General features: G+C 42.9%; 1 protein-coding gene across 3 annotated transcripts in view; it reads right to left on the bottom strand.

Annotated features, from left to right (window-relative positions):
- The window catches only part of LOC144770727 (uncharacterized), a 295,086-nt gene that overhangs the window by 121,155 nt on the left and 146,868 nt on the right, over positions 1–27,063 (bottom strand). For all 3 annotated transcript variants that reach the window (XM_078655463.1, XM_078655464.1, XM_078655462.1), the window contains exon 3: positions 2,651–2,920. In XM_078655463.1, the coding sequence (XP_078511589.1) occupies positions 2,651–2,920 (270 nt within the window). The remainder of the gene's footprint in view (positions 1–2,650; positions 2,921–27,063) is intronic.

Genomic DNA, 27,063 nt, shown 5'->3' with positions numbered 1-27,063 from the left:
TTTCGGTTTGACCGACATAGATCTTCCTGCAGGGGCATTTTAACATGTAGACCACATTGGTGGTGTCACAAGTGGCGGTTGCTTTGACTTCGATTTTGTGGCCTTTCATCGTATGGTTGATATATGTTCCTTTGATGATGCTGTTGCAATTGTTGCAGTTTCAGCAAAGTTTTGTGCCTTTGTGGGTGCCATTTGATATTGTTGCGTTAGGATGTTTCAACCTCTCGCCTATGTTTTTACTCCTGATGTATGCAAACATGGGTTCTTGTTCGAAGATATGGTTCAAATCCTGTTCCAATTTGAGTATTGTCCAATGTTTTTTGATGATCCATTTGTATGGCAGGCTCATGGAGGAAAATTTGGAAACTACGGCGAGTCGATCTTTGGTTGGTTTCTTTTGTGTCGTGAGTAATTCGTGTCTGTATTTAAGAGAACAGCTTTGTTGGGCCTGTTCTAGTACCTGATCAGGATTTCCGCGTGATCTAAATCTTTGAGTCATGTTTTCCAGTGGTGTGGTATTTCTGTCAGGATTGGAGACTATCCTTTTAACCCTTAACATTTGGCTGTAAGGAATAGAACAGGCCCAACAACGCTGTTCTCTAAAATCGAGACACAAATTACTCACGACACAAAAGAAACCAACCAAAGATTGACTCACCGTAGTTTCCAAATTTTCCTCCATGAGCCTGCCATACAAACGGATCATCAAAAAACATTGGACAATACTCAAATTGGAACAGGATTTCAACCATATCTTCGAACAAGAACCCATCTTTGCATACACCAGGAGAAAAAACATAGGTGAGAGGTTGAAACATCCTAACCCAACAACATCAGATGGCACCTACAAAGGCCCAAAACCTTGTTGGAACTGCAACAATTGCAACAGCATCATCAAAGGAACATATATCAACCATCCGATGAAGGGCCACAAAATCAAGTCAAAGCAACCGCCACTTGTGACACCACCAATGTGGTCTACATGTTAAAATGCCCCTGCGGGAAGATCTATGTCAGTCAAACCGAAAGAATAATAAAGATACGATTGAATGAACATAAATCTAACGTCAGTACGAAACAGGCTAAATCAACCGTAGCACAACATTTTGTAGAAGCGGGTCACAACATTAGCCAAATGAAATTTTGTGTTCTGGAAAACACCGAAAAAAGCGAAGGAAGAGACAATCATAATTTCCTATTACAGCGTGAAAATTACTGGATTAATCTCTTATGCTCCATGAAACCCCACAGCATGAATGACCGTATGGAATTTGTTTGTTACCTGTAAAAACTTGCCTCAGGACTGAATCCACTACGTTTTATACCATTGGTCTAACATTACTTTGTATTTTTTGAATTACTATGTATTTTGTGAATTATCTACACCATGCTTTAATCATATTCGGCGGTATCTTATATCATACACTGATCTTCCCTTAGTAGTAACCACAACACCAATGTTACCTACAGGAGAACCGATGTTCATTGTCAATTCACAAACTGTCATTTACCTGTCTCATTCATCATGTCACATGTGTTACCACACCAGCACCGTTCGTCACACACCCGAGTTTGTCCGTACTTTATTACACCTTTCGTAATTACACGACATAAACACAACCATCATTGATAACGTTTTTTTTTACACAACTTTATTTAACCGACAGCCTATTCTCAAGGTATTCAGTGAATACCAATTTCTGGCCCCAGATCTCAGAAGACAGCAAGACCAATTCAAGACCAGGAGGGAGTTCCCTTCTGCCACAATATGCCTGATATAAATTACTTATATTAATTTGTTAACAAATATACTTCTGAAGTAGAGATTGCCTACTAGACAAGTAAATAGGTCTATATTTGGACTCAACCCACAGACTACTTCTAGTTATAAATAATCAATCTCTCCTTGGATTAGGAAGAGCAGGATATGAGACAGCCTCTGGCCGACAGGAGTTGGGATGGAACTATTTGGGGTAAAGAGCATTACCTATTTTATGAGCTAAGTTTCCTCCATCCACTTTTTTGCCTAGTGCTCTATCTTCTTTTTGTTCATAGGTACTATGAAACAAGTGGCACATGGTGCCTAATAAGTGAGCTAATAATTAAATGAAATAAATAAAATACAATCAAAAAATTTCAGCAAAAACTTTTGTAAAGAATTTAATATGCCTCAGGGACTTTCAACACAACACAAGGGCCACAAATATTATTTCCAAGAGTAATATGTTGCAAACTGATTTTGAGCTATTTTCTTCTTATTATATAACAGGAAGTGGGGCAAAATCTGTTTATATACAGTACAACAGCTTCTTTCACATTTAAGAAGTAGAGAAACATGAATTCACTACATGTTTTGATATGGAAGCTAAGCAAAAACAGTGAATACATCAAATTTCATCATGGTGTAAAACTTTAGGTCTGACCAAGTCACAACTGCCTCATCTTCTATTATGTGACAATAAAAACACTGCAAACTTGCTTTTCTCCCTTTTGTGCACCAGACAAAACCATCCGATAATGTGGCTTCTGACAATCTCTAACCCTGGGTGAAGAAAGATCTCTTAATACAACTGCTTAAGAAGTAGGCTTGAGTAAGTAGTTTTAATAAAGATGCAGACATATAGAACATTCAGAGGATTCATTCACTTACCGCTGACAGTAAGGTTATAGACCCCGGAGTTGCGGCTTACTGGATTGGAGACCGTACAGTTGTAGAGACCTGAATCCGTTGTGTTCGGCTTGCTAATTGTCAAAGTGTTGCCAGACAAAGTGTATGTGGCATTGGAGTCAATGCTGACACCATCCTTGGTCCAAGTCGCTGTTCCTTGACCTTGTGACAGCACGTAGCTCAGCATCACAGAGTTGTCCCCTTCTGTCACCTGCTTAGGATTAGGACTCACTGTGACCGCTCCGATGGGTTCTGTGAAACAAGAGGAAGAAGGCAAGAGTGCTTAGTTTAAAAAACAAATTGGAATGAAAAGAGATTAATGTGTGTCTGCTTTCCTAATGTGGCCACCACATTGATTGGAGAAATAGAGAACAGGTCAAAGGCATGGCCATAGAAAACTGGAGTGACATAGTTCAGGGAAAAAAAAGGCCTTAATGCAGACCACATGTCTGTTCTGCCCTCTTTGAGAAATCACTCAACAAAGAATTTATAGGCCGGTTACGGGCCTAGAGTTGTGGGTGCTCAAATAGAGCGCTCGCCTGGGCGCTGCAAGGTGACCCTATACTGACACTTATGCTGGCCATGGTCCAAGCAAGGTAGTGCATGACAGGTGATGCAGGGAGAGATGCGCTTCCTTAAATTCTTCTCCCCAAGACCAGAGGGAATTTGTGGCCTCCACAGGTGTGGAGGAGGTGGGGGAGTATGAAAGAAAAGGAATCACCCGAAAACATCCAACTGGTGACATAATGGAGTTGTGAATATCTATCACGGATCACACTAAAGGTTTACCACATTTAATTCATGCTCTTCGTTTCACTGTGAGCAAATGAGGTCACTTGGAAGGCACATTAGAAAGTGTAAAATTAAGAAAGCATGAATCTGTATCTTGCTGTAAACAACTCATTTTCTATCCTTCCAGAAGATGAGTATGAAAATGGATAGAGAAGGATATGGAAATGATTATATAGAATTGGGTCTGGATAAAATTGTAATACAGCTTTAAAATCTTCCTTCAATGAAGAAAAATATAGAAATACATATAAGCACATATTCCAAAGAAAAAGGCAGGTGACCTAAATGACAATAATCTCAGTGAATCTATTTCTATCCGTGTGCACTGTCTATATGCACCCGTTGCCAAGATGCAACCCTTAGAACAAAGACAGCCAATGTGTTTCGTCCATAAAAATGGACTTCTTCAGGGCACATTTACTTTCAATATCAAAGATTGTGTAGAAAAAGCCATGTATAGTCCAAGTATTGATGTTTGATGATCACAATTTGTCAAAACTTGACAGTACTTTAATGGGTATAAGAGAAGTCATACACACGAATTGGAGCATATTAAAAAGAAAAGCAATTATTCTGTAAAAATAGATATTATATTTGAAGAACTTGTAGAGCCATCAAAGCCCTAGATACCACAATTGAAATGTTGTTAAATGACTTGAAACAATAGAAAATTACACTAAGGGCCTAATTACGAGTCTGGCAGTTGAAGGACCGCCAGACTCATGGTGGCGCAGGGGTGGCAGTCTTGCGACCGCCACATTACAACCGTAGTAGTCGTGCCTGCCTGGGACTGCCGACTCCGGCAGGGAACCACTGTTCCCTGGCAGGTGTGCAGCAGTCAAGAGGCATCAACATGCTTCGCCCGACCGCCGCGGTTCCACCCATCATAATATGACTTTCATCTCTGCCACTGATTTCCTGGAGGTCTTTCCTTATGCCTCACGCCTTGTGGATGCACACGGGGGGGCACAACATGTGCCACCCTGTGTGCATGCACAGAAGTTCCAGCACGGTATGGACCTTCGAGTCCTTGCTGTGCTGGAACTTGCTTTGATGTTCCCATTGCAGTTGGAATGGCAAAGGAAATGCCCACCAATGACTTAAAAAGTCACAGCTTTGGCCCAGCCACACCAGGGCAGAGCCGTTGCAACTGCGCCAAAGTTGTAATCGAGGCCTAGGTGTGTTACTTCACGGACTTCTCAGTACCCCAAAGCCTCCCTGAGTGGTTCAGCTGTGACGTTTTCTATTATTGCCTTTATGAAAAGCAGAATAATGTAAGTAGAAAAAAAAATAACTTGTTGGAGTAACATTGATATTATTCATATTTTTTTTTGTAAAAGTGATTGTTGCAACAATATACAAGCTAACATATACATGTTCTTGATTAGATATTTTCTGTACAGCAAAAACTAGACTGAATAGGCCCAGTCAGGCTGAAACCAGTCTTGGGTTGCTTATGCCCAGGTTCAGAGAAGGCCTGGCTTGGCAGCTCAGGCTGGACTGTTCCTATCGGAGAAGAATCAAGACTGATTTTCATGTGGCTAGGTCTAATCTGAGGTGGCATGGCGGACAATTGAACGATGCATTGGAATGCTATCCTGAGTGATTGCCAACGGTTAGACTTATAGCAAGCATTCCTCTATTCATATTTTTTGTGTTAGATGTAACACCCTAAGTGGGCAAGGGTATGCCTAGACCTGGGTCCTTTATGCACTCTGCCACTGGAACAAAGCTACACCCGAACTGAAGAGGCCCAATTAGGCCAAAACCGGTCTTGGGCTGGTTGTCTTCTGGTTCAGAGAAGACCGGGCTCGGTAGTTTGGACTTGACTGTTAATATAGGAGCGGGATCTAGACTGATTTGCATATGGCTGAATCTAATCATTGGTAGCATGGTGGCCAAAAGAACGATGGGTTGGAGTGCTTCCCCGAGTGATTGCGAGTGGTTAGACTTAAAGCATTCCTCTCAACACCTTTTGTATGTTGAAGGGTTATGGTGAAGGCAGATGGAGAAAACACAAATAGTGCTACAAAAAGAGAAAAAGAAGGTGATACACTGTCCTCAACCGTAATGTAGGTGGACTTTATATTAGTAAGAGTGTGTGAAATATGATGTACTAATACTCATATAAATCTTGAAAGATGGTTTATCTAAATGACTGAAATTTAAAAGGGAATTTAAATACTGATATAAGTATATAAAAAAACATGACAATCTGCAATCTCTGTATAAACACCGGTCTCTGATGTCTTTATAGTCAGTGACTTGTGAGGCACCCTGCATATGAGGTGAAAGGCAGATCAGGTCACTGAGCGTCTGTTTAAGGCAACGCAAATTAAGCATTGCTTTTATTTCTTCTGCTCTATTTTTCTAGCTTGCAGTGAAAAGTAGAAAGAACATGTCTATTTTTCCAATCCTTATATTATTACAGAAAAGTTAGAATGTTTCTGTATGTTTCTACACATTAAGAGCTAATGCATCCTTTTAAATACATGTCTTGTAATGAAGTTTTTCTAATATCTTTTCGCAAGAAATATCTAACAGGTTTTTGATTTGTTTAATTTTGAACTAGACTGACCTCTATTTCAAATTAAAGAGCTGCTCATCAAAGATGTATGTGTTTTTTGGGAAAGGTGATGGTGTGACAATGTATTAGTTTCAGAACCCTATACAGGAATTCGGGCTTCGGCCTCATCCGTCTCTATGATTCGGAACTCATTGTGACTTGCAATAGTTTTATAATGTATGGCAGAGGGCACTTTATCCCTTATATAATCCAACTGCAGACAATACAAAACGTTAATATGAAATATTAACCTGCTTGGTAAATATTCCTAATGCTGTATAATGGATGGTGATTAGAATGTTATTCAAAACATTATTCAAAACATTGATTGTAGTAATTCTGCAAACCATGAACACACCAGAATGAATAAAATGAGCAGAACGGTAAATAGGATGAGCCAAGCCTAGTATGTGTGTGATATTTGGAGACATAAACATTAAGAACAGAGGACAGAGATCATGTATTCTGGTAAATAAGGACATTAGTCAAATGCCGGATATTTATAAGTCGAAATACCTTAAGCGAAAGGGTGAATATAGGCAGCTGATCTATGAATTTATAAGATTATGAAATAATGAGGATTGCCTATTGAGCATATTTTAGAATAAGCTAAGGTAAACCAAGAAAAGTTAAACTAATAAACAGAAGTTGAAAAAGAAGTGAAAAGAGAGTGTTATTCTTCTGTAAAGATCGAGAACAATATTTTAGGGACTAACTGCCTGATTCATCATTCTCCCGTTTTGCAAGCCCCTAATAGCGATTCATAAGGAATCGCTATTAAGGACTTGCAAAACGGGATTCATGTAGAAATTGCATAAAGAAATGCGATTCCTACACATTCCTTATTTGCGATTAGCAAATTGCTAATCGCAAATAAGGAATAACTCCCCATTCATTCCTATGGGCCAAAAGGCCCATAGGAATGAATGGGGAGTATTCCTTATTTGCGATTAGCAATTAGCTAATTGCAAATAAGATAGCGATTTAAAGGGTGCCAGGGGTGTCCAAAGGACACCCTGTAGCACCCCTTAAATGCAAATTGAAACAGGTGTTGCGCACACACATGTCCAAAGGACATGTGTGTGTGCAACATGCAACTTAGAAAAATGCTTTTAAAAGCATTTTTCTAAGTTTTCGCTATTTACCACGAGGTTTGACCTCGCGGTAAATAGCGGGCCGAAATTGCGAATTCGCAATTTTTAAATGGATGATGAATTGCATTTAAGGAATCTCAAATAGAGATTCCTTAAATGTAATTCCTCGCAAAATAGCGAAATCGCTATTACCGATTTTTGCATTTGGGATGATGAATCCCAAATGCAAAAATAGTGCTTGCAAAGGGCCAGATTCTCAGAATCTGGCCCTTTGCGAGCCGATTTCGGCTTCATGAATCAGGCTGCATAAGTCTTGAGATTTGAATATCATTGCATCTTCGAGAATATTAATGTAGGAGCTGTAGCTACATTGTTGGGACATTTATCACTTCATCTTGGTTCAGGTGGATCTTTTTTTAAATTCCAAAACAGTGTAAAAAGATGGCACGTAAAACTTACAACTGGCTACACTGAAATATGACCTTCAAGATCCAATATGCAATGCCAGTACCAGAGTGATGCCATAACTTCTAGGTATTCTGCCATGTCCCTCCTGCAAATGGTGCAGTTTGGCAATGCAATATGATTGCAGTAGATTGCAACTCCAAGAGATGCTGTAATCAGACTTTCACAGCAAGTGGTTCTGCAACTTGATGCCAAAGGATGTTGCAGTTTGACACCAATGGTTTATGAAATCTCACATCAGCAGTTTCTACAATTTGGTGCTCAATGATAATGCAATCTGAATGCAAAGAAAGCTTCATTGTCACACACAATGAACTATGAATCTGACACCAGATGCTGTACTCTACTACCACTGCTGCTGCAAACTGATCTCGGCAATACTGCAAGTTAACACAGTGAATGTAAACAAACATTGTCTGATGCTGCAATCTAGCACTAACCAATGCCAACATATTGCACCAGCCAATGATGCAACTTAACATCAGCAGAGACCACTCTCTAACACTAGGGTGTGGTAATGTACTAAAGGGCACCTGTTACCAATGGACACTGCAATTGGAAAACCAGAGGTGTTCCAATATAACACTAAACACTGCAATATAGAAGAGAGCAGCTGCAGTTCAAAACTATAGAACGCTGCAAAGTCAAAAAAAATGAAAAATACATCTGAACATAACAGATCCTGCAATATGGTATTAAAGGATGCTTCATTCTGAAATGTATGTACAATTTCAAGCACATGGACTCTGCAGTGCATGATCGGTAGTGGTTGAAATATGGCAACAACAATTCCTGCAGTCTGACAGTAATTGGTGGAGTAATCTGACAGCAGTACATGCTACAATCTGAAATCGAAGAAAGTAAATCTGTAACATAAATAGACTCTGCAATTTAACACCATTAGACAGCCAAGTCGACCAGAAAAAGAGAGTAAAATATAACGCCAACCAATTATGCAATATTATATCACTTGTTTAACCTGACACTATCGGTGTCTGCAATCTGACACAAACAGATGCTCCAACCTTACATCAACTGATGTCGCAGTACAACTTCACACTCTAACGGCGCTCTGACTCCCAGAAATTATACAACAGAACAGCTACTGCAGGATGCAACATGACACAAATGGATGTTGAACTTGGATAGAAGCATATGTTGACATCTAAGCTGAAAAGGCCGACTCCTGACACCAATAGATGAAACAATCTCACGCACACAAATGTAGGAAGCTGGCTCACTATATGGTGTACCAAAATGAAGTACACTGTGCAGAGAGTCCAGTTAATCCCTAAATGGTATACAGAGGTAAAAGTAGATAATACTAATGCTCTTTTTGTGGTAGTGTGGGCGAGCAGTTAGGCTTATCAGAGGGTAGTGCCAAGCATTTGTTGTACTCGCAGAGGTGATAGATGAGACACACACAAGAATAAATCTGGAACTAATTTATAAAAATAATAATGATTTTATGTCATTTTTAAGACCAAGAACACAGTTCTACGGTAACTACTTTCGGAGTTGCGGTTTTTGAAAGTTCCGAAAATGTATAACTTTTGTGCGCAATTACTCATCCTTGGAAACAATAGTGAAAAAGCTAGAAAATGCATATAAAATCAGGTAATGCTTTCAGGGAGTTCACCTTCTTATTTTAGGTTGATGTCATGACTAGGACCAAGGTTCCAGCAGCAAAGGTTCGGGGGCATCCCGGATTGGCTGGGAGCAGAGTGCTGAGGGTCTTGGAAGTAGGCGCGAAAAGACGTAAGGGCCATTTGAAAGTACACTGCACAGAAGAGCGTACAGGTAAGTCTGCTATGGCACCTTTGAGGGAGGAGGTCGCAAGAACTTGGGGACCATGGCAGCACAGCTGGTTGGTCGGTGCCAGGGCTAGTGTGAATGGGGGCAGAGTCAGCAGGTCAGCCAGGCATCATGCGTATTGAGGTTCTCGTGGTTAGGAGCTGGCAACTTAAAGTGGTGATCTCTGGACAGTTGGCCCACTCAGGAAGTGAGTGTCTGGTGTCTCGATGTTTCTCGATGGGTGCTTGCTTCTGTGTCTTGGGAATCCAGTGTGGCATCTTCTTCTAAGCGTTTGCTGTTGGGGGTCTGGTAGCCTGGGTATTGGTATGCCCCAGCTCCATTAGGCCCTTGTGACTCCAAGCTTGGTGTGGAAACAGATCTTACCCTCTGGAGCTGTTGACAAACCGAACTTCAGGGGGTTGGTGCGTGCGGTGTGCACGGTAGTGACCTTTATTCCAAGAGAACTTCTTTGTGACTTCTTGAAGGCTGGAGGTACTCCAGGGTTGTCAGTGCCCTTTCAGGTTTGGGGCAACATAGCAAGTGATTGTCAAGCAAGTCCTGAGGCAGCAGGGACAGTTTGGCACCTTTTTCTTTTGCAGCAGGGCTTCAGTTCTCATGCATCAGGCCTTCTTTGTCCTAGTCTTCTCTTGTCAGATCGAATTTGATGTTCAGGTCTCGGGGTGCCACCTTAATACTGAATATAGGGGAGTTACAAGCAGAGACAGGTTGTAGCCAATGGGCTACCTACCTTTAGGGTGTCTACACCATCTAGTGACCACTTCCTGTGGGAAAGGCCACTACCCTAGCCCTGATAGGTTGCTTCTCTGCCATCCCAATATGGTGGAATTTCAGGGGAGGTTTTCAAATCACCTGTCCCGCCCAAGGTGTGGTGTAGTCTTAGTGGGGACCTTCCTCCTAAATGAACTAATATTCCCACCTTTTCTCTCACCAAAAGTGGAGCATGAAGGGGGACTTGGCTTCCCCACTATCTGGAGGTTCCTGGGTTAGATTTTAAAGGCAGCAGGAAGGCCAGCCAGAACTGCAGGAGGTGTGAAGCACTTCTGCCCAGAGCAGGCTCTGAGAGCGCTGGCTCTCACCCCATGCAGTCAGAAATATGTTTGGTGGTGGCAGACTGGTGAAAACACGTTAGAGACAATGCCATTGCTTGGTAGGTTTTATGGGGACCCTCCCAAAGTGTCTCCTGTGTGAATTTATTAATATATCCAACACCAGCATAAATGAGGATTGATTAAGACAAGTTGTTTGGTACCTGTTAGACCTGGCACCTTTGGCGTGGTTTCCCCTTATCTTTTTGCCTCTACCACCTGTATTTTTGATGCTGTGCTGGATTTCGTTTTTGCTGGTTTAGATGCTTTGGGCACTTTGCCACTGCTGTTCATTGTCAAAGTGCAAGTGTTCCCTGTGTAAATTGTTATTATGATTGGTTATCAATGATTGGCATATTTGTGTCACCAAGAAGTCCCTAGTAAAGTTCACTGAGTGTGCCAGGGCTGGTGATAACAAATGCTACTAGTGGGCCTGCAGCACTGATTGTGCCACCCACATGAGTAGCCCTAAAATGGTGTCTCAGTCCTGCCACCGCAGTGCCTGTGTGCAGTCTGTGAACTGCCATGTCCTCCTGGTCAGTGTCCCAACTAGCCAGGCCTAATCATTCCCCTTCTGTACACATTGGTCACCCCTGTGGAAGGCCCAAGGTACCCCCTTGGGCAGGGTGCAGTGTATGTGAAAGGTGGAGCATGCACTGGTGCAGGTTACATGCTCTGGTAGTGAATTACAGCCATTTTCGTTTTTCACTATTGTAAGGCTATCTTGCCCCATAAGCTATCACGGGGAATGCTGGCTACAGTGGCTACCAGCATATCTTCCCATAGGAGCAAGATAGGACATACAAGTCTGGTATCCCTGAACTCAGAATTTAATAACACATATTTTAGGAAAGGTTGTTTTTAAATCCTGTGCTTGAGAACAGCACTTTTAGAAAGTTGCTGTTCTCTTGTCTGACCTTTTTGTGTGCCTTGGCCTGTTTGTGAATTGACTGTCTGGTTTGTGAGTGACAGGGGCTGGGTGGCTCCCAGAGTCTGAGTGGGCACTCCCTGGGCTGAATAGCTCCATCTGCATCTAGAGTAGTGGCAGGGGGTAGCAGACTGGGCTCAGAGCCCTCCCGCACAAAGAGATCCAAGACTTTTAGGGGTATAAGTACAGGACCCCTGACTACAGAAAATTAGATCATCTTGAGTCAAGAAGGAACCAAGGAGAAAGCTGAAACTGAAGAAGGAAGACTATCCTGCTGTTGCTCTGCTGGACTGACCTGCTGTTGCTTTGCTGCCAAGGAGAGGGGAAGGACTTTGCTTTTGATGCTGTGTACCCTTGCTTGAAAGAATCTCCAAGGGCTTGAGAAGAGCTGGCTCCCTGTAAAGAAGTCCCAGGAACAAAGGACTTCACCACCAGCTTCCCTGAACTCTGCTGAGAGAGTTCTGTCCTCCCTAGAGTGCTTGGGCCAGTTGTGGTGCCTCTGGAAGTTGTACCTGTGTTGGGAAGCTGGAAACCAAGCTTTTAAAGACTTTCCGCAAGTTTTGTTGCATCGCTTGCTTGCGGAGCGCATCCCCAACAGTGCGAGGAAATTCCCACAGCTACGAAGGCCGCGATCGTCGCAGCGTCTGTTGCCACTGCCAGAGTCATCGCATCCTTCGTTTGTGGGACGCACCAAACCGGTGCGGGAAGATTACCATTGCTGCGAGTGTCGTCGCAGAGCCTGTCGTCGCTGGGTGAGATCGTCGCACCGCTTGCTTGCGGTCTGCATCACGTCGCTGCGAGTGTCGTCACAGAGCCATCGCATCGAGGAGCTGCGAGAGGAAGATCACCGCTGGTTCGTGCATCTTCGCCGCGGAGAGCTTCGCAACTCCAAAGATCATCACATCATGCCTTTGCAAGCTTCTTTCACTATGGAACCTCCTCACCGGAATCCATACAAGGTATTGCATCCCTCCCCATACAGACCAGAGTCACCGCATCACGCCCACTACATCCAGCAGGGCTGTCGCATCGCCTCCCCAAGGTCTCAGGAGTGACGCATCGCTTGTTTTCCACCGCACCAGTTTCTGTTTTGGAACTTTGTCGTATTTAAAGGTAATGTTGGCTAAACGTGACGCAACTGTGAACTTTTCACGCAACTGTGGCTTATTTAATCGCAACCTTAAGAACACTTTTGAAACCATATCCTTGAACTGTGTATGTTGGATTTTTGTCATTTTGGTCTTGTGTAGTTTAGATTAAATACCTTTATTTTTCAGAACTGTTGTGGAGTCAGTTTGTGGTGTTTTCACTGTGTTACTGTGAGTGTTGGTACAAAGACTTTACACATTGCCTTTGATAAGCCTTGACTGCTCGTGCCAAGCTACCAAGGGGGTGAGCATGGGTTATCTAAGAGGGTTTCCTCCTTACCCTGACTAGAAGCAAGGGTCCCTATTTGGATAGTGGTACCTACCTCTGCCAACTAGAGACCCCCAGTTCTAACAGTACCAAACATCTTAGACATCAGAGAAGCCATCATGAAGTTAGGAAACTCCTTTTGACAAGTATCCAGCCAATGTACTCCTTATGGCTTCCCAGTGCACTTACAATATCTCAGAATAGACTGGACATTATAGGGCCATATCTGCTCATGCTGATATTCCCTCACATAGGATATAGTGCACCCTGCCTTAGGGCTAAAGGTCTGCAGAAGGAGTGACTTACCTAGATCTGATGCAGTGTATGGGTTGCATGAAAATCTGAAGAGCCAATATGGCACACAATACATGCAGCCTGCATTCGCAGTGTGCGTAGTCTTAGTGAGCGGTCCCTGAGGTGGCACAACCAAAACTGCAGCCCTGGAGGACCCTCTTCAGCACCCATGCCCTAGGTAAAGTGGCGGCTTGCCGAGGGAGTGCTGATGGGCAGTGGGGTAGGATGAGGTGGGGGAGGGGTGCAGGGTGGGGGGGCTAGTATAATCCGTCATATGATGGAGGTGTGTAAGGTGTGAAAATAAAACAATTTACCTGGCGCGAGCAGCAGCGCCAAGTTGGCGAAGCAGCGCTCACAAGGTAAATTTTTTATTTATTTATTTACTTGCCTTACTTCTGTCTGTTGTAGGAGGGACTCTACTACCCCCCCACCCTATCCCTCCCCTGCCCCGCCCCACTGCCCGCAGCACTCTCTCGGCGAGCCGCCACTACCTAGGTACCATGTGCACCATTTACTAGGGACTTACAGGGGTAGCTGGAGTGGTGCCAATCATGGTGGAGTGCTTGTGAAAGAGATCTGGCCCTGGGAACCTGGTTAGCAAGGACCCAGTGCACTTACAGTTCAAAATCACATCAGGCATCAGGCAAAAGTAGGGGCTAACCTATGCAAAAGAGGGCCTTTCCGACACAAATTAATTAATTTGACATCAACAGACGCTGGCCGAGAAGTGGCAACAACTGACGGTTTGATTAGTTGTCAATTAATACTGCTATTTGGCATCAATATTTGTTGGCAATGTTTGCTGCATAGGACATGTGACACCAATATGTGTTACTAATGATGCTGCAACTTGACAGCAAATGCTGCAGTCTATTGCTCCCAGCGATGGCTAGAGCATTGATCATTCAAGGCATTATTTTGAGTAGACTTGACTACTGTAACGCCTTACTATTAGAATCTCCTAAATATTTAATCCAGAGATTGCAGCGTGTCCAGAACACAGCAGCGAAATTGACCCTGCCCAGGCCAAGGGGCTCCTCTGCCTCACTGTGCTTAGCTGATCTACATTGGCTTCCGGTGCAGCAAAGAATACTCTTCAAATCATTGTGTATTGGATTCAGGGCACTGCATGGATTTGGCCCTAGGCCACTGCAGAAGAAAATGGTCTGGTACACACCCACCGGAGTCTTCGCTCCTCCTCTGCCTATCTGGTAAGTGTACCCAGGTTTCACAAGGCCAGACTGGGTGGAAGATCCTTTAGTTTCGCTGCTGCGAAACTTTGGAATGAGCTTCCGCTGGAAATTCGACAATGCAGTACTCTGTCCCTGTTTAGGAAAAAGATTAAAACATGGCTGTTCTCTAGAAATTAATTCTGTTGGCCCGTAACAATGCTTATGTTGGCTGTATTCTTTCTTCAGCCTTTTCTCTTGCTCCTGCTGGTCTGCATCTTACGTTTCTTCTAGCGCCAGGGTACCCGTAGGGTGTTTGTTGCGCTTTATAAATGCCATATACAATACAATACAATACAGTCTAACACTAAGAGATGCTTCAAGCTGACATTAACAAATCTTACAATCTCTCAACAAAAAATGCTGAAATCTAGCAGTAATGGATGCTGCAATCAGGCACTAACCGCGTTCTCAGCCTGCCACCTTTAGATGTTGCAACTTGACACAAATTACTGCCAAAGGGCACCAACGGACACTGCACTTTGCCATAAAAACGGTTATGATGTGGCTCTACAGGAAGATGGTGTATTCATCCAACTGATACTTCTGTCAGATACCAATAGATGCTTTGATATTAAACTAATTTATGGTGTGAATTAAATAAGATTTTAAAAAGGATGGTGCAGACCGTATAATAAAAAAGATTTATGTAACATATAATATGACACAAAGGAGAGAACCAAAATGGCACCAAAGGATTCTGGAATTTAGAACCAAATGAAGCTGCCATCTAGCACTAGAAGATGCTGCAAGATGCAATTAAGGTCTGAATGACACCAACAGCAATAAAAGGAGTAATCTCAGGTTAACAAAAGTTGCAATATGAAACCAGTATGTATCAAACAGGAAACAATAGACAACGTCCGAGAGAAGAAACATCAGTAATAGTGCCAATTATACTAAGGGTCTCCGACTGCCATCATCGCGGAGTAGGGACAAATCGACCTCTGGTCGGCGGACTTTACTGCTTAATTACGATTGAATCACATGTGGTGTAGTCGCATACTCCCAATGGGAGATTTGCTATGGCCATAAACCAGCCATAGCACAATCTCCCGTAGGGAAACGGTAGACTGTGTTCATCCCTGCTCCGCTTGGCAGGCACCTCCATAGATGCACCCTCAGCCCCCAACCGGAGACCGCAAAGAAAAGAGGGCACGGCTGGGGGCCACCAAACTCGCTTTCCGAAAAGCTTTCCATGCCGGAAAGCCCGGCATGGAAAGCCTGTGGGAAACTGAGCATTGTAATCCCAATGGCAGAAACATCGTCCATTGGAATTACGGGCCGCACTCTGGCCGGTTTCAATTCCGACGCCTAGATTGTAATTGGGCAGTTGGAATTGAAACCGAAGGTCAGAGGCCTTCCGACTGAGATCCCAATAGGTCCATAAGTCTAAAATTATGTCACCAAGTACTGTGCTTGCTGTTCTGTATTATCATTATGTCAATCGTGTATGAAAAAATTATTTTCCACAAACTAACAAAGTGTCAGGTTATTATCATTTACCTACTGAATTGACTAATTGAAATAGGATATCTAATAAATCAGATAAAGGTTTGTAAAGTTTTGAACATGGTGTAATGTCATTATACTAAAAACTACAGCTCCCACAATTCTCAGCAGTTCAATAGCACCCAGGGCCGTACTGGCAGAGGCTGACAACGGGTTTTTCCCTGGTGGGCAGCCAGGGTGGGAGCCGGTTTTGGGCCCCAAGGGGCCATTTTTGTTATCGGGCTGGTTTTGCAGCAATATCTTCCTCTGTAACAAAATCAGCTGAAACTGGCCCTGGCAAACAGCTCAGCCGCACCCCCCAAGGGCCTGCCAAACAGTTTGCCAGGGCCCAGTCCTGCCGTGATAGCGTCCATCTAGGGTTACAGCAGGCTGTAAATGCTGAGCTGCTGTGTTTACCTCTCTTTATAAGGAACATTTCTAGAAGTGAATAATATGGAGAGAGAGCTCCGTGAGTCCTCACACGAAGGACCTTTGCCTTGGTTTCAGTGTATTGTGATTTACAAGAAAGGAACTCAGTGGGAAATAAAGTACAGTGGGTTTGGAAACTCTAAGTGCTATAAAACCAGTGAGTCTAAAGTACACTTTACAACACAAATACAGTTCTTGGAGCTAATTAATCTTATGTCTACAAAGAGACCAATTCAATTTGACACACATCAACAACTGGTTGCAGGAAAGATACAGCCATTGCATTCACCTTTGCATTTACAAGTCAGTTCAAGTTCACTCATCCAACAAAGTCCCTAGGTTTCACATAAAGTATTTATTCAGAATAAATAAATCTTAACAGAAGCTGAGGAGTTTGTCATTGTTTCTTGTTTTATGAATTACCTTATAATAAACACTGGCAAAGCCAAAAGGTCAGACTTTCATGTAAAAATGCATGCCAACAGAATCTGTGCTTGCCTGTGTTCGCATGCGTCAGCACATAAAGCTAGACTTCTGGATTTGCAATGCGCACTTAAAAGACTAGTATGAGAAGTTCTAGCACACAACTGCCCTGTTAAGTAATTTTCAATTCAAGTAATTCCAAATTTCTTCCAAACGTCCATTAAGTGATTTAATTAGTGTCTGACAGGCGATCTTGATCTTTAGGCAGTTATTTTACTTCCAAAGAAAACCAAGTAACCCTTCTCTTGCTTTCTGCCTTGCCTAATGCTATCAAGCCATTTCACCTCACCAACCACCATCCTGCCTCAGATGCCTGACCTTAATATGGCGGACCTACCTGCAATCGACCACCACCAAATTGGCCTCCACCCACCCTCTTTTCGCTCCACCATACTACAGCAAAGAGAGAAGCTCCTCCAACCACACCGGACTACATAGACTTCTTCACCGAGCTTACACCGCGAGGCTAGGTATGCTCTCCCACCATCCTCCCCCACTCGGCTCACCCATCATGACACTGAATATGTGATTAATCTATTTTCTTCAAATGGTTTTACTAGTAACTGATGTAAATTTTTAATTGATGTTAATTTTGTAACATTTTTAACCTAATGTACAGCGCTCTGATACCTTCGGGTCTAGCCAGCGCTATTTAAAACTCATAACCCTTTTACTCACTTTTTGCTGTAAGCCCTCCCACTTTAGACCTTGAGGGTTACTCATTTTGATTTAGCTACGTTCATTTTGGCAGGCTACTCGTTTTTTTTCCCTACTACCTCCTACGATAGCTGCTCTAGTGCAGTAGGCGTTGGTACCAGCGTATCTACTTGCATTTCCCCCATTCTGCTGTATAGGTTCTCGCCTACCGCTCATCTGTCCCTAAACTGCCTCCTTGAATGTGCCCCTTGCCAAAGCACTCCCTTTCCCCTTGTTGGGGAGGGATCAATGATTTTTGCCCGGGAGTTTCAGATTCCCCTCTGAGAGAGTTCACAGTGTGAAGGGATTCACACATAGCGGAAAAAGCCTAAAATGCCTCCTTTAATGTGCCCCTTGCCAAAGCACTCCTTCTCCCCTTGTTGGGGAGGGATCCAGCATCTATGCCCTGGAGTCTCAGATACCCCCTCTGAGAGAGTCCACAGTGTTAAGGGATTCACACTTAGCAGAGGTTTGGGACTGCTCCCATTAGCATTGGGAACTCAGCACCGTACACCGTGGAAAGGTGCTCTCTTTGAAACCTTTTTGATGAGCTCCCCATGGCTGATACTTTGACCCTCAGATGTACTTTGGTGACCTTGCAACCTTTGGCTGTTGACCGGTGGAGTTGCCCTATGCAGCTATTGAAGAGTTTGGCTCCGGTTCCCCCTCCTTGGCCGTCTCCTACCCATCCGATTGTCAGACTCTGTCTCTTTCCTCGTCGCACTGCTGTGTTTCCTACCCCCTCCGGTACCTCTTCCCTCCCTCACTCTTTATCTTCCTTTTCTATTCCTTCCCTCTCTCCCCCAAATCTCTCTCCCCCTGCCTGCCTTTTCTCCACCATACCTGAGCCATGCCTTTGTAACTCATGTATCTCCAGTAACTACGTATCTAAACTGTTGTAACTATGTAACTTTATTTTGAAGCAATTGTACCTCCTCATGTGAAGCGCTCTGATACCTCTGGCTTTAGCCAGCGCCATTATAAAACTTTTCTCAAAAAGAAAAATAAAAAAATAAAATTTGGTCAAAATTTTTTAAAAAACAAGTTGACAGCTTTGAAAAAGCAATGCGTGTCGAGAAACAATATGTACTCTAATACTATGATAAATGTATGCATTCAAATAAGGAACTGCATTCTGGTTTGCTTCATTCAAGTGCCTCTTACAATTTTTTGGGTCTCTATTAAGAAAATGTGAGCGATAACCATTGGTTATTTTGAAAAACGAGTGCCAGGGTTCTCGTCAGGAGGCAGCTTGCACCAGCCCATTTCTTCAGTTAGTGCCGCCTTCACGAAACACTATTAATAAATGCATTCCTATTCATTCCTATGGGCCTACAGGCCCATAGGAATGAATAGGAATGCATTCGCAATTTGCAATTACCAAATTGGTAATCGCAATTTGCAAATGCAAATCTAAGGGTGCCTGGGTGCCTAAGGCCCCCCTGAAGCTCTCCCTAAAAAAGGTAAGTATGCACATGTGTAACACAAACAAGCCCTAAGGGCATGTGTGCGCTACATAGAGCGTTGAAAAATGCATTTTTGTGCATTTTTCAATGCATGCACAAATTACCATCAACTTGAAGTTGATGGTAATTTGCGTTTCCTAAATGCACAGTTGGATTTAGGAAATGCTTCATGCATCTCAATTTTGGAATTGCAAATGCGATTCCCTGGATGCATTTGCAATTTAGGTAATCGCAAAAAATTGCGATTACCTATATTGTGAAAGCTAAAGGGTACATGCATCGGAAATGGCATTTTTCCAGTCGCAAACGGGCCAATTCTCAGAATCGGCCCGTTTGCAACCAGTAAAATGCTTGATGCATGTGCCCCTAAATCTTCCCTTGAAAGAATGGATCCTTAACTGATGCTCAAGAAAAGCACCAGTGTTGACGATTAAGTGTCTCTGCTCTGCTGAGCACAGGAAACCACTGGCTCAAATTAAGCCCTGTGGATAACTATCATCTAAGAAACAACCTAGGGCTGGACGCTGTGCTCGACCACTACCTCTTTCTCCTGACTTAGAACTGCACCATCAACACTGAGCTAAAAAGGTTTAGTGCCAAGAGAAAACTTAGGGTAACATTATATGCAGCAGACCTAGTCAAATAATATATGTAGTTGCTGACATAAAACAAAACCAGCATCATTTGAAAGTCCTTGCTTTGCATCTTCACTTGTCTAAGGATTAAAATATAAAGTAATCGTAGGGGAACAAGATTACTTACCTTCATAATGAAAACATTTAAAATGTAACATGCTATTTTCTCTTCCTCATTTCAAATATGACGCTATGGACCTGATTCATAACATGCATATTGTAGCACGTGAGCAGTACTACAGTGGTATCTCTCATGTAAAACAACATTTACTCAATGGCTTATGAGCAGATATCTCGCCACTCCTATCTTCTCGAGGCAGAGGTCTCCCCGTGTGTGTGCAGATCACTATACATTTACGTTTATGTTTTAGCAGTAAATTTGAAAGAGACCGGCGGAGTGCCTGAAGAATTGGGAATTCATACTCCTAAATGGGTGCTTTTGAGGGAGGGGTAAAGAGAGGCTTAAGCAATACAAACACCCACCCACAAAAGAGTAAGCCCATTGCTATTCACAAACAACACCTCAAAAGTTAGTCCTGTCAAAAAGGTCCCAAAACGGTAGTAATGTATTCTAGTTGAGTGAAGTGCATCTAGCACAACACATGGGCACTCAGGAATACTGCAACTCACTCCATTATAATATAGAGAGGCAGGGTTTTAATGTAGCAACCCAAAGGAAATAATATGAAATAAAACAAATAATTTCGACTTTTCAGTTAAGCGTGTATATATTTTTGAAATTGAACGCTGCACTCGATTAACTAAATTTCAAAGATTTATTACAGCTTTACAAATGCTCCACCAATGTGTTTCAGCCACTCAGGGCCTTTGTCATGGTAGGTGAGTCTTTCATCTATGGCAATTTATACTACTCCCTTCACTGCCAATTAGGAGGCATTGGGAGATGTAGTCCAATTTAAAAATGACAGTTACAAACATTATTCAAACCTTTTGTTTTCTGCTTGACAATAACAACTGTAATTTTCAACCAACCTCTGTTTCATTATGCCAACACATGGGTATAGTGCACAATTTTCATACAATAACACATAGCATATCCAATTATACTCCCATGTATGAGCACTATTTTTAGTTTAGTACCGCCTGAGTCATAGGTTGCTATTGCTATCTAGGAAGTTAATGGCGTCTCCTTACTGAATATTTGTGAACTCGATAAGCTATTTGGAGGTCAAGTACCTCATGCATTATCTATTTTACGTGTAATGGTGGTGGCAATCATTGCGAATATTCAGGTTGCAATTGTGTCTCAACATTTATCATAGTTGGTTTCATCATATCAGCACTTGTCATTACGATGGATAGTCAATAACTTAATTCTACATAAAGTTCTTCATCGTTGTTCAGTCCATTCAGTGTCTTTGTTATGAGCCTGATGATGTACTTGAATTCCAGGCATCTCAATCTTTGTGCCCTGGTGCCACCACGTTCACTTGGTGAAATCATGTCTGTGCCGCAGTACCTCATTGTCCGCCAATCATTTCTTGGCAAGTTGCTATGTGTTTCATAGGTTGGGTCATGTTGTTTGACTGCCCTTATGTGCTCCAATATTCATTGTTTCAGCATGTAAATTATGCTTTCAAACTAGCATAGTCCACAGGCACATTCAATTATGTATACTATGATTTGTGTATTGCATGTTATTTTCTTTTCAATAAGGATAGTCTATTGGTCCCTATCCACAAAGGACTACATGTTCACGCCGAATTTGCATGCTTTGCAACTGTTGTATTTCCTAAATCCACATTGTCGTTCTTCTAACCATTTTCTGGGTCGATTGTCTTGAAAGTGACTCTTTATCAATTGAACCTTTATTGATTGTAGTCACTTGAGGGTGTTGTCCAAAGAGAGTGCCAATATCGGGATCTTTGGATGGTAAATGCCAAAGGTGTTGAATTATGTTGGTAGTTTTCCTACTCTCTTTGCTGTATGTTAACACGAATCTAGGTTCCTCTTGATTTTTTGTTTTTGTTGAGAGCTCTTTCCATGTGATTTGCGTTTTTGCATGAGATTTCGTTCTCACTTTTTGCAAGCATTTTTGTAAGTCTCTCTGTTCATGTCATCTTCACTTCAGTGTTTGTATTGTTTCATCAAATTTTTTTTCTGCATCCGTATCCTTGGACCGGTTTCTTCTCATCCTTAGTAGTTCCCCATAGGCTATACCTCTAATCAGTGGTTTAGGTGGGAGCTTGTCCCATGCAGAATAGCGTTTATTTATTTATTTATTTTATTTATGCGATTTTCTATAGCGCGAACTTTACCCAAAGGTGTCAGAGCGCTTTACATGAGCACCAGTTGAAAAACATAAGGACTTAGGATTACATGCGTTACAAAAAGGATACACACGGAAAAAAATTGCAAATGTACAAGATGTAAAGTCACACAAGGAGGAGCTACACGTGGATATACTCTAAGAGTCACATAGGAATGGTAGATAGTATAAAGGTGTACTGCATATACTAGTGATTAGAGTTATCTCTATATACATAGGGAGGGATATGACTGGATATACTCTAAGAGTCACATAGGAACGGTAGATGGTACAAAGGTCTACTGCATAAACTAGTGATTAGAGTTATCTCTATATACATAGGGAAGGGATACGAATGGATATACTCTAAGAGTCACATAGAAATGGAAGAGAGCACAACGGTCTACTGCATATACTAGTGATTAGAGTTATCGCTATATACATAGGGAAGGGATATGACTGGATATACTCTAAGAGTCACATAGGAATGGTAGAGAGTACAATGGTCTACTGTATATACTAGTGATTAGAGTTATCTCTATATACATAGGGAAGGGATATGACTGGATATACTCTAAGAGTCACATAGAAACGGTAGATGGTTCAAAGGTCTACTGCATATACTAGTGATTAGAGTTATCCCTATATACAAATATATACACACATAGTAGATATCCTCAGGCAGAGTTCCCTTAAGTGGGGTCGTAGGGGGGACGTGGTCACAACACCAAGGGAGGGTGGGAGGGAATCAAGGGTAAGGAGAGAAGGCAATGCAGAAAAGGGAAGAAACATTTGAGGAACATCAAGGGGGAAACAAGGGAAAAGGGTAAAAGACGAAGGAATGGACAAGAAGACAGGCCGGGGACCAGGGAAAAAAACGTCCGAGAACAGCAGCAAAATGGGGGGCAGGACAGAAGGAAAAGTGAGGGAGTCCAAGAGTCTGTGGTCCACAAATGCAGTGCCTCTAGCGTTTCCCGTACCGGGGTCTGTAATTATGGTCATCCGACTCTCCGATGTGTCTTATAGGAGTGCCCCTGGATTCAGAGGGGGGACGCAGCATAGGACAGGATTCCCTGGCGAGGAACTGGCTGTTGAGATGGTCGGTGGTTATCACGAGGCCTTATGTCCTCCGCAGGCACCATTTTAGAGTCAGGCGGCGCCGATTTCACAGTTTAGGCTCAATTAGTATAAAACATTGTCCTGTATGTCTCGCCGTTTCTGTGCCTGCGCTGCTGCGGGAGGCGGGATGTGCTGCAGTGTCCACGTCCCCAGCTGGGCACCTCGTCATCCCGGCAGTGCCCATCCTGGTGCTGCTATGGCAGCGGCGCTCTCCAGCTCCAGGCTGGGGGTGAGAGGAGAGCTGGAGCCGGGCACTTGGTGTTTTCGAGCTAATTTCCGCAGATTTCCACACATCCCCGAACTCTTTTTCGAAGGCAAATGTCGGCAGATATTCACTGCCGTGGTAAAATGTCGGAGGTGCAGGGTTAACCCCAGGACAGGCCAGTGGTTTCTTCAGCTCAGCTGCAGCATAGGCAGAGGGGCAGCAGCTCGTGGTAACAGATGCAGTATATGTTGTGGGAGAGGCAGTGAGCGCTGGGCCGAGGTCATCCATTAGAGGCGCCGATCGGCATTTACGGGTCACCTCCGGGTGCCATTTTAAAGTCAGGCAGGCGCGGGAGAACCGATTGCGGCGGGGCCGTCTCCGGTGTAAAGCCGTTACCGAGGCCCCCGAGGTAGTGTTCCACTAGTGGCAGTTGCTGTGTCCCTCGAAATGCGCTCTTTAGACATGCCTCCTGCAGAGGGATGCAGCCATCGGCGCTCTCGGCAGGGTTCCGGTCGCCATTTTGGCCTCCGCCGTCGTCTCTCCGCACCACAAATCTAGGCCGCTCCAGTGGCACCGTAAATCACCATGGGGTAACCCAGTATCCCTGAGAACCTGGGCAATAAAGTTCAATATTCACAATGGTTCCTTCAGGTATGCAACCTGATTCCTTCAATATAAGACTTCACTTCATTATCAATTAAGTCCAGTTTTCTAGTTACTCTGGACGGAGCTCCCAACAGAGAGCCTGTTCACCTTACAAATCCAGCATTAATGACATTTGGGGTAAAACATCCGTTTTATTTAATCCATGAATTAATCATTCCATTCACAAAATACCCCTAATACATATCAAGATTGTAAATCAAAAACTTTTTCACAATGTCATAAAAACTTTACAAAATGCAGCGCAGAACATACAGTGTTATATCGTGACATCAAGAGAAATCGTGACACTCAAAATGTGATTATATACAATTGTGCAAAGGAATGTGAGGGAAAGAGACAAGAAGTCTTTTGGCCAGTTTCAGTTTTTGATTAATTTCTCCCAGTGATCCACTTTAATTTGTGGTCATGTAAGATTGGGTATCATATACTGGTCCAAATCTATCAGTTTCGTCGACGTTTCGACCCTATGGACGCCTGACTAGTGGGTCTATAGCGGGTCTTCTTCAGGACATGGGACTGCGAAATGGCGCCTGCAAATTAAATAAATGGATTTGTCAAAACCTGGATTTGCAGCATTGCGGTGAACATTATCGTGTCGAGTGACATTGAGTAATCAGTACACTCACCACTGGGCCTTCGTACAATGGACCCTGTAATAAGCTCGAAGAGATCACTTCTGTCGTGATGGACTTTCTATGTCTGTTGAGTCAAATACAAGAGGATAGGTATTATTCCATATCCACTACAATCAATTGTCAGGAAATTTCCACTCCTTCTAAGGAATTTGGCGGACTTATACTACTCACCCTTTAGCTGACACTGGCTGTGTCCATCAATGTTTGTCACCGGGGAGCGGGGCTTAGAAGGTTTAAGTCGGTTGCTTTAATCAGATCCGTCATATGAGTCCGACGATCTGTGAGGGAGAGGCGGGAATGACTAACTATATACTTTAATGTCATTGTGCGTAGTATACACTAACTTCAATAAATATACTATAGTGTATACACTCACCCGAAATTCAGTGATAGTGGTTCCCACACCACATCGGGTTAAAATTGCGTATTCTTAAGGTTCAGACGCCGTATTAATCGGTCAATCTGTCGAAAAACAGGAATGTTAGAAGCCGTTTCTTTGATCAAAAATGAAGAAACCAGTTCTTCAAATTCAACATGAAATCCTTTAAAACAGACCTATTCGTGATCTCACCTGTAAAAATCTCTTTGCATGACCCTTATGTTGCTCCTCGCTACTTCCACGTTCTACTCGTGACTGGGCTGTGAAAAAGCCCATACACAAAGTCATATCGAGGACGCCCGGAAACGTGAGCGTCATGACTTACTCAGTAAGCTGACACAGTTACGTATAGCTTCCTGGTAGTGTTTTCGTTGCTAGGCAACTCGGTCACTACGTGGGCCACTAGGACGCCATCACACGCAGTGATGATGAAAGTCGCCGTATCTCAATTGGAATACATGTTTGTAAAGACAACATGACTTAGATTATATTCAGCCATGGAGGGGACCTCTAGAGTGCCACCCCACGCATCCATGATGATAATGCAGTATTTAAAATACATTCGAGTAATGGAACACGTGATTTTTTGAAAAACAAAGTTATTCCGATTATGTTCACTCATAAATGGGAGATTGCCTTTTGACCATCATAAAAGATATAACATTGAGTGACATACCTCATCGGCAATTATACAGTCAAAAAGATAACAACACATGTAAACAGATTTCATACAATTCCTAGATTTAGACAAATGACAGTTTAACCATCGTAGATTGAGTCATGCAGCTTGATAATAACAATCTGTCAAGTAAAAATCTGTGAAGTAAAATGACACAACTCATGAGCAATTTGTAAAGACAGAAATGTGAAAAAATCTTCATACAATTCACTGATTAGTGCGTCGTAGAGTTTCTTAGCATTCTCATTTAACAAACCCTAATTACTATTGCAATCTACGTCTACATGCTACATGCTACTGACTTGTACTATGAGTCTACAGTTGTCCCATTTGTTTTGCTGTCTCCTCACGCTCATTTAGCCCTTCCTGAACTGTATTTAAAATGTGTATCCACTTGCACTCTTTGTAGTTCAGTGATTTAGTAATTGATCCACCTCTTGCACTAGGGGTTATTCTGTCTAAGACCCTCCACCTGATGTCTTCTGGAGTATGTCTAAATGTCTGAAAGTGCTCTACCAATGGGGCGCCCACTGTATTGCACCTAATCCTGCTCATATGCTGTAGGATCCTGGTCTTTACTTTCTGTTTAGTCTGTCCCACATATATCAAGTCACAGGGGCAAATGATGGCATACACCACCTGTGTACTATTGCAGTTCGTAAATGATGTTAGCGAAACTGTTCTAGCGTTCATAGTAAAGCACGTTCCCTCCAGACAGGATCCACATGCTCTGCAATTACCACATTTTCGATGGCCCACCACTGGAGGTAAGTTCAATAAATTCCTTAGGTCAGGCTGTTTCGGGGGTTCCAAGAATGCCTTTACCACAGTATCCTTTATATTTCTGCCCCTTTTAAATGCAAAGAGGGGCTGCTGTGTCATTTGTAATTCACCTTGGACTAGATTCCAGTATTTTTTAATGATTCTTTGGATCTCATTACTTCTCGTATTGTACGTTGTCACACAGACAATCCCGCTGGGTTCCTACGGTTTTTCCTTCGTCTCAAGTAGGATTTCCCTTGGCTGGTACCATGCACGCTTCTTAGCACATTTTAACAGTCCTGATGGGTATCCCCGATTTTTCAGTCTTCTTGTCAATTCATCTGCCTCGTGGAAGAAATATTTTCTTTTGGCGCAATTCCTCCTTAATCTGAGGTATTGCCCATAGGGCAGGTTGTCCCTCAGGTTTCTAGGGTGATGGGAACTGTACTTAAGCAGCGTGTTTCTCTCCATCGGTTTGCGGTATAAATCACTATACAACACCCCGTCCTCAGCTTGAAAGGTTAAGTCCAAAAAATCAATCAACTTCCTACTCTGTGTCATGGTGAATTGTATATCCATGCTCCGATTATTTAACCAGATCCGAAAGTTGTCCAGTTCCTCCTCATCACCTGACCAAATCATTAAAATATCGTCGATGTATCGCTTCCATACATCGATCTTATCAAGGAACGGGTTTGAATGATCATATAAATGCTCCTCATCATATTTATCCATGGTAAAGATTAGCCAGACTTGGCGCATATGTTGCGCCCATGGGCACCCCTTTACATTGGTAA

This window comes from Lissotriton helveticus, chromosome 7 (genome assembly GCF_964261635.1).
Source record: "Lissotriton helveticus chromosome 7, aLisHel1.1, whole genome shotgun sequence".
Taxonomy (NCBI): Eukaryota; Metazoa; Chordata; class Amphibia; order Caudata; family Salamandridae; genus Lissotriton; species Lissotriton helveticus.
This window is presented reverse-complemented; position numbering and strand designations above follow the sequence as displayed.